This window comes from Silene latifolia, chromosome 9, assembly GCF_048544455.1.
Source record: "Silene latifolia isolate original U9 population chromosome 9, ASM4854445v1, whole genome shotgun sequence".
Lineage (NCBI taxonomy): Eukaryota > Viridiplantae > Streptophyta > Magnoliopsida > Caryophyllales > Caryophyllaceae > Silene > Silene latifolia.
Window position 1 is genome coordinate 15,498,781 of NC_133534.1, and position 14,805 is coordinate 15,513,585.

Sequence of the window (14,805 nt, forward strand, 5' to 3'; positions counted from 1 at the left end):
GCTATACCCTAAAATTTCTGAGCTACACACTTAAACATAAAAAAAATTAACTTTAAGAAAGCTCAAAAAAATCACACATAAGCTCGATAAGATATAACTTAGTTGTATGATGCTGTTATACCACTGGAGGTATAATGTTATTTGTGATTTGAAGGGAGGCTAATTGATTATTTACAGATTACTTAACATTTTGTTACAGAGTGACTTTTAACATGGGAAAATCAACTTGAGGGTCTTTTTTTAAGAAATTTGTCTTATTATAGACGGGTATATCCGTCTATTGATATAAACGGGTCAAATACAATGAAAGTGGTGACATTTTTTGCTTCCATCCACCCCACTTGTTTTTTATCCTATTAGGAAAGTGCTATTATATTTGATCCGTCTTTTATTATAGACGGATAGTGTCCGTCTATAACGAGAATTTGTGTTTTTTAAGAGGCTTCAACTTGATGGTCTTGTGCGGTATAGTTGTCTAAGCACTATGGGCCTATCTAGACTTTGCATATGGGTCAACTGGATTGGATTGGGATCGGGTCAGTTTAAATCGGATCAATTTCGAGTTTATAGAGTTTGGCTCAGGTCGCGTTGGATTCGAGTTTGTGTGATTTTCGGGTTAATTATTATTATCAAATTATTTATGATGATTAATATGCAACAATAAACATTTGGGTCGGGTTATATTAGGTTGGGTCAATTCGGGTTCGGATCTGAAGTTCGGGTTTCATGTCGGGTCCCGGCCGGGTCAATTTTGTCAGGTCTTTCCGTTAAGGCCTATCCACTTAAAATTACAACTAATTTAGGAAAAATAATATGAAGAACAAATTTTAGGGGCGTAAATGAATCGAGTCGGCTTGTCAAACCTTCAGTCAAAGATCGGCTTGAGCTCAAGTTTGAGGTGATCTTAGCACAATAAGGCTTGGGTAAAAAGGTCGGTTAGGCTTGTTATTATTAGTCTTTTTTTTTTTTTTTTTTATGACGAGGAGGTTGGATCCTCCCCGGATACAGGACCCCACCCTGCTAGGCGCCTGTACCATGTGAGTTCTTTCCCGCGGGGATTATTCCTTTTCCGGGCGTCAGGTCCCCAGGAAAGTGTTATTATTAGTCTTTTTTAGTACAACTTTAATATTTTAAATTATATGTTATTTTGATATTTGTAATTGTTTACAATATACGGAGGACTTTTTTATTCAATTGAACAACTTTAAAAAATATTTATTGTTAAATTTAAAAAGTGAGAAAAAAAAAATATAACAAAAAAACCAAGCTTGAGCTTAAAGGCTTTTACCTCGACGAATTTCAAGACAAATTTGAGCTCGGCTGCTCGATTACACACTTACACCCCTTGTGGTGAAAGTGATACAAATATCGAAAATATTACAAACAAAACTATACATTTTGTTCGATAGAATCCAAAATATACAAAAACGAACAAGTATTAGGTATCAAGAAAATTTGGGCTTAACAACAGGTCATAAGGAGCCCAAAGTGAGTCTAATGGGCAGGGCCGACGAGCATCGAGACGAGCCCAAGGTTTGCCTTTACCACTCCAATGAAGTAGACTAACTGGGCCGGGATGAAGATCCCGGCACAGTCCACGAAAATTATCGCCACCAAGTCCATGTTGATTCCATCTATGATCGACCGGGGCAATTTTCCCAGCAAAGACTAGCAAAAAGGGTGGCAGTGAGCCCAATTCATAGATCCTCATTCTTTTTTGGAGTTCCATCCATTCTGTGATTTTTGTTGTGAAATCACCATTTCTCCATCTTTCCAAATCAATTACCATTACACCTGTTGAAAATTAGTTAAAAGAGTTAAATCAATGTACAAAATTATGATATTGTCCACAAATGCAGACCCTTTCTTTAGGGTTACGCTAGTCGGATCGGATCAGATCATTTTATATTCAATTTATTTTTAGGGTGTTTTACTATTTTCATCCCGAGACTTAATTAAATTAAATAACCGTAAAATAAACCCTTTATTTTGATGCATGTATACATGTACGTATATAATAATAATACTAATAATTGAGGTTATTTTGTGTCATTTCGGATCATTTCAGACCGAGTTAATTATGAGTCAGGACAAACATTGGTCAATTAAGGCTCGGATTAGGTATGGGTTGAGTCGGGCCTATTTGAGTTTCAGGTCATACTTAGACCATATAATTTCAGATAACATTTAAATTTTCGAGTTAACTTTATCAAGTCAGATCATTGGAATTGGGTAAATAATTTTACCATGCCTAAAGTCGGATCATTCAAATTGGGTAATTGGGTAAGTAATTTTACCATGCCTAACAAATCCTCAGTGATATTGCTTGACTATATATAAGTTCACTAGTGTGTTCAGTGTTTCTAGGAATGATGAAAGTGCGTGAGACGTGCCAAATATCAAAGTTGGAGCAACATGAAAATAATACAAAGTATAACGCGTTATCTAAACTACTTTTATGTGCTAGCTGATATTTTATGTGTGGAATGTCAGCTCATTCCATCAGTTGTTCACTTGTTCTCATTAATAAGTCATTATATATTCGAATTTGTATTATTTTCACAAGATGGTAATATGGATAAGACAGAATTTATGGAGCTAACTCTATCAATATCACCACATAACTACAAACTAATTACATCACCTCTTGATTGGGTTCCACAGTGTGACAACTTACATTGCACAAGTGCATTACTATATATGGTGACCTAAGTTACAACGGGGCATAGTGGCAGAGTTAGGACTTAAACTTAAAAGGAGGTAAAAAATTTCAATGAGGGCGAATGGATAATTGTATAAGGAAAGCTCGAAAAAATTTATAAAATTTTAAATAAAACTTTTGTATAGTTTGTTTCTACATTCTATTTTATAGTGTTTCTTTGTTCTGGAACATTTTAGTTGTACGTGTGTGTAGATGCCAAAAAAAAATTAGTTGTGGACTTGTGGGTACTTCAATTTGTGAATGTGACTGGTAAACTTTATAAAACATACAAATTATAGGCCTTAGTACTTTCATTAGGGAATATGATATTCCAATTCAATAGGATGGATATGGTGCTTCATTTTCAAGAATAAGGTAACAAAAATTTGATGAATATGGTATTTTAATTAGTTTCTCTCGCCGCCTAAAGTATAGATATTATAGTATTCCGTATTTCATTTACTTGAATGAATATGATAAATAAACTTGTAAATATGATGTTCTAATTTATTCATTCTATGAATGACTTCTCTTACGATATTAAGTAAAACCGACTAACAAAATGTCGCATTATATTCCATATCCCGTGTGGGTCCATTAATTAACATATGTCACTAAAAGCAAAAAAATATTCAAACTTCATGATTTACGTGGGAACTTTCTTAAAGGGCAAAAAAAATCAATTCTTTAACAATAAATGTCATCAAAATTAAAAATAACACCTTTTAATTTTGAGTTATTCTTTCCTAAGACATAGGTATTGCTTTTATCAACACAAATGGGTAGGTAATTTGTGATACTTAGATATTGTTTTAAATGGATATCTTCGTCTTAAATAAGAATTTGTGTTTAATTTTATATTCTAGTTTCACTTTTAATTTTTTTTTTTTAACTCGTATATTTATACTCCCTCCCATCCAAATCAAAGATAACACTTTAATATAATAGTCCTCACATATATTGGAAAAGTGTTACCTTTGATTTGGACGAGAGGGACTATGTAGACACGTCACCTTTAATCCGTTTTCATACTAGCTACTCCCTCTATTTTTGTATATATGACTTTCTCACATTTCGAGACACACTCTTTTCTCTTTAATATCTCTTAAAATGTAAGACTAAATATTATGATATGTATACTCATATAAAAGAGTTTTTCGTAAGGAATTTAATGTTACCATTTTTATATTTTTTAAACAAATATATTTTTGTAAATATTAAAGTCAATGACTTACCTCGTAAATGTAAAACGTCATATATAAAGAAATGAAGGGAGTACAAAAATAAAATAAAAAACGATATTTAACAAAACAAAATTAAATACACTTCTGACAAAAATATTAAAACATAAATTCAGATAAAAGAAATTAAATGATCATACCAGTGTTGAAATAGCAAGCATTTCTACCCTCAAACGTCATAGACAAAGCAGGATTAGCCCAAAACGACGGCGTAAAATACGACCGAAAATTGGCATTACAATACTGAGGCGCAGCCAGTACTGCGGCCTCTCCAAGTGATGTCGCGGCCAGCTTAGCAATATCATCAACTAACACAACATCATTATCGAGGTACACTACACGCGCCACATTATACGGCAAAAGGGTAGCTAAGTAATTACGTGCATAATTGAGCGGACAATCAAGCGACGAACGTATAGAAGTCGAGATTAGACCAGCCACATTTTCGTCGTTAAGCGCGTACATTTTAAACGAGAGGTCGGGAAATGAGGAGGAAATGGTGGTTTTAAGGTTGTGATATAACGCGGTTGTTGATGAGGCGGAAATGAAGTGGAATCGGAGATTGTCGGGGCAAGAGGAGTGGTGGAGGATTGATAAGATAGCGGCCATAGAGCCGCGTAAGTACGTGGCATCAAGAGTCATTGCCACGTTGACATGGTCGAAGGGTGAACAATTTAGTGAATTGTAGAATTTTGGTGCTTCTCTAAATTGTTGGTTATAAGGGAATTTTCGCGATATTGCTGGGTAAGGTGGGTCGGATATTACTACAGCCGATAATAGAAGAAGGGTGAATAATTGAAGAAATAGGTGATTTAGGGACATTTTAGACAATTTTTTGGTTGATGGTTAGTGAGTGAAGAGTATGTAGTAAATGGGTGTGTGTAGAGTAGCTTTGATTGACTGATGTATCATGTATGTCTCCTAAAAAAGGGTAAAATTTAGCTTTGAATATGCGTAATTGCGTAAATGGTAAGGGAGATTGCATCGTCCCAAAAAGAAATATATATACGCGTAGTTATAGGTAAATTGAGACGGGTATATTCGTTTTACGCTTAAAACGGACTAAATAAGTCTATAAGGGGAAGTATAAGATAAAAAAGCAGAATACAAGATTTGTCTTATATGCAAATATGGGATGATATTTTGACTCGTTTTAATATTAAGACGACCAGACGGGTATCTCCGTCTTAAGAAAGACTAACGGGTAGTTATAAGGGAAATTGATTGTGGTTGGTAGGGACAATTAGTGACTTAATTAGGACTTTATGTGGACCAATTGATAATGAGTGTACTAGTTAGTCAAATCTTTTTCATATGATGTTCGCGCCTCATTGTTCCTTTTTAATGCTATTGAACTTGTAGCTCGGATACATATAGAGATCATATTTCCTTTTCTTGGTATCAAAGATTTGTTTGGCTTTTGAGAAGAATACAAATATATCAATGAGTTTTCACATTGTTTATCCTTCTTGTTTCTTGATTAATACGGGATAGTTTCTTTTATCTTAAAATAGTTTTTATACTTAGATTTTTGTTTTCAAAGTTTAAAAAATTTGACCTTGAGTAAGTGTTTAAATAATACGGAGTACAATTACAAAGTTAGTTTGATCAATCTCGAGCCCAAGCTCAGCTCAGCTCAATTTGGGTGTAACTTGGCTCGATCTCGATCTCGAGCTCAGTTTAATCAATTTATTGACATTCTAATTTGTTCCATTAAGATGCAAGATGAAAGCATTACATGTCGTATGTTTGTGATAATAGAATAGATTAAGATGCAAAAGGTCGGCCTTCATTAACTCCATTTCACATATGCTCTAAATGTCACCCTACTATCATTCTAGAATAGATTAAAATGCTACGACTCACTTGTCAATTATCATAATAAAAACTTTTGTTTTTGGCCCCTCTCCTCCCCTTACTCTCTAATCTCCTATCTTGGAAAATTTATAGGGGTTACCATCATCTAATTATGACGGTGGCCGATGGACGGTGGTATACGCCAATTTTCATCCCAAATTCGTTTATTTGCATACAACAATAACAACATCAGAGCCTTAATCCCAAATGATTTGGGATCGGCTGTCATGAATCATCTTTTAGAGCCATTATGGGTGATCGCACACTTTAAAATGCAATAATGTAGAAAAAGAAGAGTGAAAAGCAAAAAAAAAATAAAAAAGTTAAGTTAAACTTATAAGTTTGAAAATCAAAGCTTAGATTTCATTTTGAAATGCGTTTATTTGCACATTTAATTTAAATCATGGTCTATTAATTACTAGTACTCTCGAAAGTTTACACTTTTTGTGAAATTTAAACAAGCTCTAGAGGACTATTTTCTATGTGAGGTAATTATAAGACGACCTCAAAATATTATTTTTTGTATGGACCGATTCTATATGCTTTCGATTTCTATCGTTGGATGTTTGGTTGGTGTCGCGATGGGAAAATTAAAATGGATTGTGGGAATCAAGGTCTCTCATGCATCTTCTATGCGTATACTTGCACAATTACTACACGTTTTGTGTGTTTTGGTTGAAAAGATGTAGATACGTCGATTGAGCAATAGGAGATGAAGAAGATTAATAGTCTTATGTTGAGCTTTGCGGGTTATAATAGTTGTTTTTTTATTGTTTGCGCAATTACTACACATCTTGTAAGTCACATTTGATTATTATAATAATTTTTCCCTTTATCAAAAATAATAATATATTGTAATTAAGTATGGTACAATTTTTGTAAATGACATGAACCAATTATTGAAACCGGAGGATTTAATATTTTTCCAAGGGTATAAATGTCAATTTTATCTATTACTAGTTTATAGGATCTGAACCTATTCCAAGGGTATAAATGTCGTTTTTAAAAATAATACTCTGTATATAACTTTTCTAAACTGAATTTATAGGATTTGAACTGAACTGAACTTATAGTATTTGAACTGAACTTATAAGATCTGATCTGAACTGAACTGAACTTATAGTATCTGAACTGAACTTATAAGATCTGATCTGAACTCAACTGAACTTATAGGATCTGAAGTGAACTTAAATTAAGTGATTTTAAGTCCAAAAGAACAGGGCCTTAGATATGTTTGGACTTTGGAGGACACTAATTTCGCGATCCGGATCATAGGACCGTACAATATAAATCTTACTATCCAGAAAACGATTCAGATCGTTGTTGGGCCATTTTGGTGGTAGGATCGGCATAAGACCATACAAGATTGGGTAGGATCGTAAAAGGCTGATGAGATTGTTGTTAATATGTAGTTACACCTCTAAATTAAAGTTGCCCCGTATAAGTAATATATCGATATGATTATAAAGACTTTCACGTCATTAAATAGGCTTTTTAACATTATATATGGTAAATTATACTCGGTACAATTTGTTTTTTACACGAACTTGTTAATCCAAGCTATTGGCAGGATCTTACAATCCTTAAGTCGATCCCTCGATCAGATTCAACCACTCCATCTTCAATCAAAAGTAGGATCTCGATCCTGACAACCTCGAATACAAGTATACAACATGTTATAATTTGGTAATTATAAATTACGATAGTAAATTGTTCCTTGGGATACTATTTCGATAATTTGTTTATCTATCACCCAAATATCCTCAAATATTCGATAATTTGTTTATCTATCACCCAAATATCCTCAAATATCATACACTATCTAGTCAAACCTGCTCAAAATCCCTCATCAAATAAAAAGTGTTAAAATCATCTTTTAATTTACAAAATAAGGCCGATATGAAATTAGACGTTGACAGTGGGTATCGATCATTTACGGAGTGGTTCGAAAGAAATTGGACAATATCTTGGCAGACGATTAGTGCTTTTTCCTATTCCATAACCAAGTGCTCGAAAAAAGAGAAAATAAGATGTGACAATAGTGGAAAACACCAATATACAGATAAGTAGATGATACAAATTATTAGTAGTCTCTTGTCAAATAATTGTAACAATATTAAAACATTTATACTACGTGACATGGTTAATTAATACTAGTTCTATGTTTTTGTAAAATGTGCTTATTTGGTAAGTAACATTTCACTTTAATGAGCCATATTTTTGTTAAACGGATCCGTTTTACACAATTAATGCGGAAAATAGCTTTGTACTGTACAAGAACAAGGCTCTGTATTTTTTGGCTGAATAGAATTGAGCTGAACTAAACTAAACTGCATTGAATGAAGTTGAGCTGAAATAAGCTGAAATTAATCCAAACAAAGTCGAACTCATATAGTATCTTTTTTTTTATAAGATAAGAAAACCAGGTTGATCATCTAAGGTAAGACCAACTTATCTTATTCTTTCGAATGAGTGAGGTAAGTTGAAGCCACCAGCTTTCAAACCATCTCGAAAGAGTTGGACATAAATATCTAATAGAAGTCATGAAGTCAACAACCTGGTTGGTTTCACGAATATCCTTTATCCTTTATTTGTAGAGCTGGCAAGTCTGACCCGACTCGAGAATATTGCAACTCGAAACCGAAACCGGCCTGACCGATGATGATCCGTAACCCGACATGACCCGATGACCAGTGACCCGAAACCGACCAGACCCGACCTGATGACGACCCGTAACCCGACTTGACCCGATGATCAGTGACCTGAACCCGACCTAGACCCGACCCGATATTGACCCGACCCGATACTAACCCGATTAAATTGATGAACCGACAATTATTAAGCTTAATATTGATCAAAATGAAAGTGATTTTGTAATTAGATCGTTATGTTTGACTTAATAATGAAGTAATTAAACCAAATAATGCTTAAAAACTAAATTTAATGGTCAATAATTGAAGTAATGTGATAAAGTAACCGGACCCGATAATGACCCAACCCGACCCGATACATCATTTGACCCGAAATGACCCGACTTGATAATGACCAAAACCCGGCCCAAACCCGGCCCGACTTGACCCAACCCAAACCCGACCCGACTGACCCGATTGCCACCTCTATTTATTTGCATGAAATTAGTGATAGTGATACTTAGGAGGACAGCATAGTAACTGCTCCGCTCCACTAGGGATGGCAGTGGGTCGGGGACCCGACCCAGACCCTGAGGGCGGACCCTAATGGGTCGGGTATGGGTCTCATTTTTTCAGATCCAATGGGTATGGGTCGGGTATGGGTTTTAAGAAAATATTTCGGGTCCGGGTCCGGATCTAAGTTATGAGACCCATACCCGACCCTTAGACCCTTTATTTAAAAAAATAAATAATCAAAATCACAACTTTTCTGAATTCATACTGGCAAACCGTAGAAACCAAAGCAACTAAAGTCTTTTTCTCTTCCTTCATCCCATAAAGTGATAAAACCCAATCAAACTCTTCTGACAATACCACCACTCCACCACTGACACAAGAAAACCACCACCACAACACTGATACGTGACTGGCAACCACCTCTATAATAGGCGGCGACCGACAACCACCATTGACGGCGGCAAGCGACGGTCAGATGGAGACGACTACCAAGTACGGTATTGATTTTAGGGTTCTGAGTTTGATTCTTTCACATGTATTTGGAGGTAAAATTAATTTAGGTCTTATTTGTCTTTCTTAATCTCTTTGGTATGTATATTGGATTTGGTAGTGTACAATAGAGATTAATAAACTCATAATGTTAAAATAATATGAATTTTTTTTTTTAATATTATAGACCCATAGCTGTTAATCATGTTCTTAAAGTGGCTGAAACTCGGACCCGCGGGTAGACCCGGACCCGACCCTTACCCATAGGGTCCGGGTATGGGTCCTCAAATTTTAGACCCTTGCGGGTCTGGGTCGGGTATGGGTCCAAAGGGAAAATCTCGGGTCGGGTCCGGGTCTGGGTGGACCCGACCCAGACCCTACCCATTGTCATCCCTATGCTCCACTGAGAGGATTGACTTAAAAAAAGACTAATAAATTGGTCAAATAAAGTCGACATCGCACTAAGAATAGCACTGCCACAGTGTGGTGTTAGCCATGCATTCCTTCAGATATTTTATCAACAACCATACCAACTAGAATGGCATTCAATGCCAAAAGATATCCATGTGAATCGTCTAAGTTCCCTTCCTATTAAAGCCCCAAATCTACGCTTATAACCGGAGACACTGCCACTTTTTGTGGTGATTAAAGTCTCATATTGCCTACCCTTAATTAATGCCACACCAACCGGGTTTTAATTGACTAATTCTACTATTAACAATGTACTAATAACCAAATAAGTTAGGGTTTTGTATACAAAAATGTCTTATTGTAAATTTGTAATGGTAAGTGGAGGTGATAATGAAACATCGAGTCTTGGATTCAAATTTCTCATGTCACATTCGATTTGTATTGTAATGTTTTTATGCCAAGGTAGTAACATTGACGTGCCACAAAACAGCCGTAAACAAGACCAACTAATAACTTTGTGATGCTTCGATATGTCTCGGCAATTCCGCTTACATTGTGCTATAGTTGCCCAAAATTAAGGCTATGCTTATTCGGGACAATATTGTGTATACTCCGTATATTGTTCTAGGTGCCACATTTACACAAGACTGCTTTAACATAGAAAAATGATAATGTCACTATGCTTTTTGTTAATGCCACAAGGCCCACAATATGTCCTGTTACATGTCCTTTTACTAGTCGACACACTAGTTATATTGATTTTCACATATAATCATAAACTTCAAGCTAGTTAGATTAACATATAAAAATAGCGGATATGCAAGCTCTTAAAATACTCGAGTAAAACAAAAAAGAGACATCCCTTAACTTAGAACACTAAACTCCTCTAATCTAATAAGTCAAACCCTAGAAATTTAAGTACACTCCATAATTAAGTAGACAATTAGACATTGCATGCTGAAAAAGGGTTCCGCATTAATCAGCACATATACTGGGCGTAGTAGGTGTAACGATCTTATAATATATTCCATGTCTTTCTTTACACGGTGAATATTTTATAATAAAAGTGATCATATAAATATAGAATGATTACATGTTATAATTAAAATTCTCAGTTTCTAACCAAAAAAATGATGGCAACAGTTTTTCAAAAACATATTTACATTATATTGTAAAATGATCGGATTTTATCCGTCTTAATTTGAGACGGAAAAGGCTCGTCTGAAATGAGAACTAGTGATAATATTTGATAAAATGTTAGTACTACTATAGTCTTGCACGATAATTACTGAATTCCGGGACACCGACTTATTAATAATACTAGTAGTAGCTTCAGTGATTGCATGATTAGCATCGACTTTAGTGATAATTAGAGTAAAAAGGAAGCTTAAGAAATGACATCAACAAGGAAATAGCGATTCAGAGTGTAATTTGTGAATTAAATTAAGGCTCAAATTAGATGATGGAAAAAGCAAGAAGACAGTGGACACAGTGAGTTTAAAAGGAAGAGTTGCCGACACTATCAAGTTTCAAGCAGATACGTGTTGGGGTCTACTTCATGCATCATAAGTCAGTCTACTTGTAGTACTAAAGATAGTGAGGGACCTCTCTATCCATGTTTTGGCCGACCTCTTCTCACTCACTTGAGTAATTCAGGTTTCTAGCAAATGACATAATAAATGATTGAAACTTGGTGAAAAGTGTCCGACATAAGTAAATGTTATAACTTGCATATATTTGTGGACAATTGTATTGTATGTTTTGGGAACCATGCGGCGTTTTAAGGTTTATAGGATTATGGTGGGGTGAAACGGTGAAACTATCTATAGAGAATGAATTTCTGCAATATTGAGGAATTGGGACCAAAGTCGCTACTTAAGATAGCGGTTTTACTCCGTAGAGAGAATTAAACACAAAGATGTGTGAGGATTTTGACCGGGGTCAAGACGTTGCGTTAAGTAGCGGCTTTATTCCCAACAAATAGTACATTGTAAATTTGTAATTATTGGAGTAAAAAAAAAAAAAAGAATAAAAAATCCACCAGTTTTTGAAGTAGAGGCTTTGCCTCGATTAGATTTCCGTTTACAAATCTGTGTTGTTTTGTATTGTACAAAAAAGTCGATATTTGAAGTAGGACTTCACTCCTGATGTTACGTGGACTCATTTTCTACAAGTAGTTCAACCCCATCCTTTTCGCAATATTTTTCACCATTGAGCCTTGAAACACCAAATCGTTCATGTTCTGGCTCAAAATGGAATAACCGAGAGTCGTGGAGAGTGGTTATTTACACTATATCACGGATACACAAGGAGAAATTAAGTGGAGGTAACGAACTCCAAGACCCATTTTAATTACCATGGCAAAGCCAAAACTGACTCGATGCAAATAATCGACACAATAAGGTTCACAGGAGAACCAAAATTGTCGAATTGCACACCTCGAATATGATCGGAAACCCAAATTGATCCTTTCTATCCAATCTTGAACAGAGCTTTGTTGCCCTAGAATTGAAGTTGATCCAACCCAAAGTCACTCCACCTAAAGAGACCTGATTCAAAATGCCTTAAGTTAAACATTAATTATCTACTCCCCACTATTCATAATAACTCTCCCATTTTCCTTATTTAGTAAAGTTTTATACTTATTTTAATCACCTCACCCCACAATAGTCATACTTTATCTTATTTAAATCACCTTACCCACAACAATACTTATTTTAATCATCTTACCCCCACAATAATACATTTCCTCTCTCCAATTACCTTACACCACCACAATACTTTACAATAAAATAACCCTCCCCTTAATTTGCGTGCTCTTTTGAAAGGGGAGAGTTATTATAAATAGGAGTATATTAAAATAAAAGAACAATTGTCAAACATTTCCTTTTAATCACTGACCTGACCCAGTAACCCATATCAGAAGCAGCCGGACTTGAAATCAACCTACTCGAGCTGGCTCGTACCCAATCTAAAATCTGGAACACACCTGAAATAAGCTGACCGAAACTAACCCAGCTCGAATAAGTGGTTTCAAGTCTAGGTACAATGACGGAAATCACGATACTGCAACCGAAATCACACAAACAGCGACTGAACTGATACATAGTACCATGGGTGTTCCATATCAAAGTGGCTGACAACAAAATGGTACCCAGCATATACATAATACATCCCTTGTCTTCACATTACACACAGGTGGGACAACAATGTCCTCAAAACTAAGCTTGTTATAGCTATGTTATTCAGATTCGTTTAAAGGTATCTCACATGAGTGTATGTGCACAGTGCAGCTGTCGGGCTAGTGTCGCAGACAGGTACATGGGTAAATAAAATGAATCGCAGAAACAAAGTGTTACAGAGAACTACTAAGAGTACACAACCAGGTGTTCTCAAGGTTGAAACATCACTCCAACAAGAGCAATACAACAACAACAACAACATCAGAGCCTTAATCCCAAAATGATTTGGGGTCGGCTGACATGAATCATCCTTTAGAACCGTCAATGGGTGAACGCACGCCTCAAAATGCGAATAAAAAAAGGGAAGATGAAAAACAAAAGGAAGAACGAAAATGTAATGGAAAGTCAAGGTAAACTTAGGAGTTTTAAAATCGAATTCCGTCTTTCTTTTATAAAAACTTAAAATTTAAATCGAGAGAAAAGATTAAAACGATTTTTAAAAACCGAAATAGAGTTAAGGATCCGGAATAAACCAGGTAAAATCTATAAGAAAGGTAAAATCTATAAGCAAGTGGTTTGTAAAAAAGTGTAATAAAGGAGAGAAGAATAAAATCTGTCAAAAAACATCAAATACTAAAAATCCACGTGTATCCTTTCCTCCATTGTGCCCCTCTCCGTCACCATACTCTCCTCAAGCCCCGTAACTCTCATATCGTGCTCTATCACTCTCAACCATGTATACATGTCTCGTCTTCCTCTCGCCTCTAGGGACCTTTTCTCGTTCTCCAAGTCTCCGGCCTCTCTCCTAATCGGTGCGTCCATAGGTCTCCTTCTCACATGGCCAAACCATCTTAGTCGGTTTTCCATCATCTTGTCCTCTATTGGCGCCACTTTTACCTTTTCCCTAATCACCTCATTCCTTAACCGATCTTTCCTTGTATGTCCGCACATCCACCTCAACATGCGCATCTCCGCCACACTCATCTTTTGAATGTGACAATGCTTCACGGCCCAAAGACTCGGAGCGTAAAGTAGTAAGCGAGCCTAATTGTCGTGCGATAAAATTTCCCCTTTAATCTTTGGGGCATATCTTTATCGCATAGAAACCCTGAAGCACTCTTCCATTTCAACCATCCCGCTTTAATTCTCTGAGCCACATCTCCGTCTAACTCCCCATCTTTTTGAATAATAGATCCTAGATATCCGAAGAAATCCGAACCCTCAACAACATTCCCATCGAAAATAATACTCCCCGCCTCTGTCGATCTCAATCCCGCCACCTTAGTGAACTGACACCTCAAATACTCGGTCTTACTCCCGCTCGTCGAACCCACGAGTCTCTAAAGTCCGCCTCCACAATTCCAACTTTCTCTCCACCCCTTCTTTTGTCTCATCAATCAACACAATATCATCAAGAAACATCATGCACCAAGGGATGTCGTCCGAATATCCCTTGTCAACTCATCCATAACTATAGCAAAGAGAAAAGGACTAAGTGCGGAACCTTGATGCACCCCGATGGTAATAGGAAATTCTTCCGTTCGCCCAACATTAGTGCGAACACTTGCACTAGCCCCCTCATACATGTCCTTTATGAGGTCAATATATTTTCGCGACACACCCTTTCTCGCCAAAGCCCACCAAAGTACTTCTCTTGGTACCCTATCATATGCCTTTTCCAAGTCAATAAAAACCATATGTAAGTCCTTCTTCTTGTCCCGATGGTATTCCATCAACTGTCTCATGATAAAAATCGCATCCATAGTCGATCTCCCGGG

General features: G+C 36.0%; 1 protein-coding gene across 1 annotated transcript; it reads right to left on the minus strand.

Moving 5' to 3' along the window:
• Positions 1–1,174: 1,174 nt before the first annotated feature.
• LOC141599207 (putative galacturonosyltransferase-like 1) lies at positions 1,175–4,867 on the minus strand. Its single transcript, XM_074419152.1, has 2 exons — positions 4,083–4,867; positions 1,175–1,794 (listed from the first exon to the last, which is right to left on the minus strand). Exons 1-2 carry the CDS (start codon positions 4,762–4,764, stop codon positions 1,439–1,441), a joined length of 1,038 nt encoding a protein of 345 aa, XP_074275253.1. The 5' UTR covers positions 4,765–4,867; the 3' UTR covers positions 1,175–1,438.
• Positions 4,868–14,805: the final 9,938 nt, after the last annotated feature.

Bases quoted from the DNA above. Each gene is read 5' to 3' on its own strand.
- LOC141599207 (XM_074419152.1), bottom strand. From the start codon at position 4,764: ATGTCCCTAAATCACCTATTTCTTCAATTATTCACCCTTCTTCTATTA. The intron at 1,795-4,082 runs GTATGATCATTT...AATTTTCAACAG, and splicing joins TGCTTGCTATTTCAACACTG to GTGTAATGGTAATTGATTTG.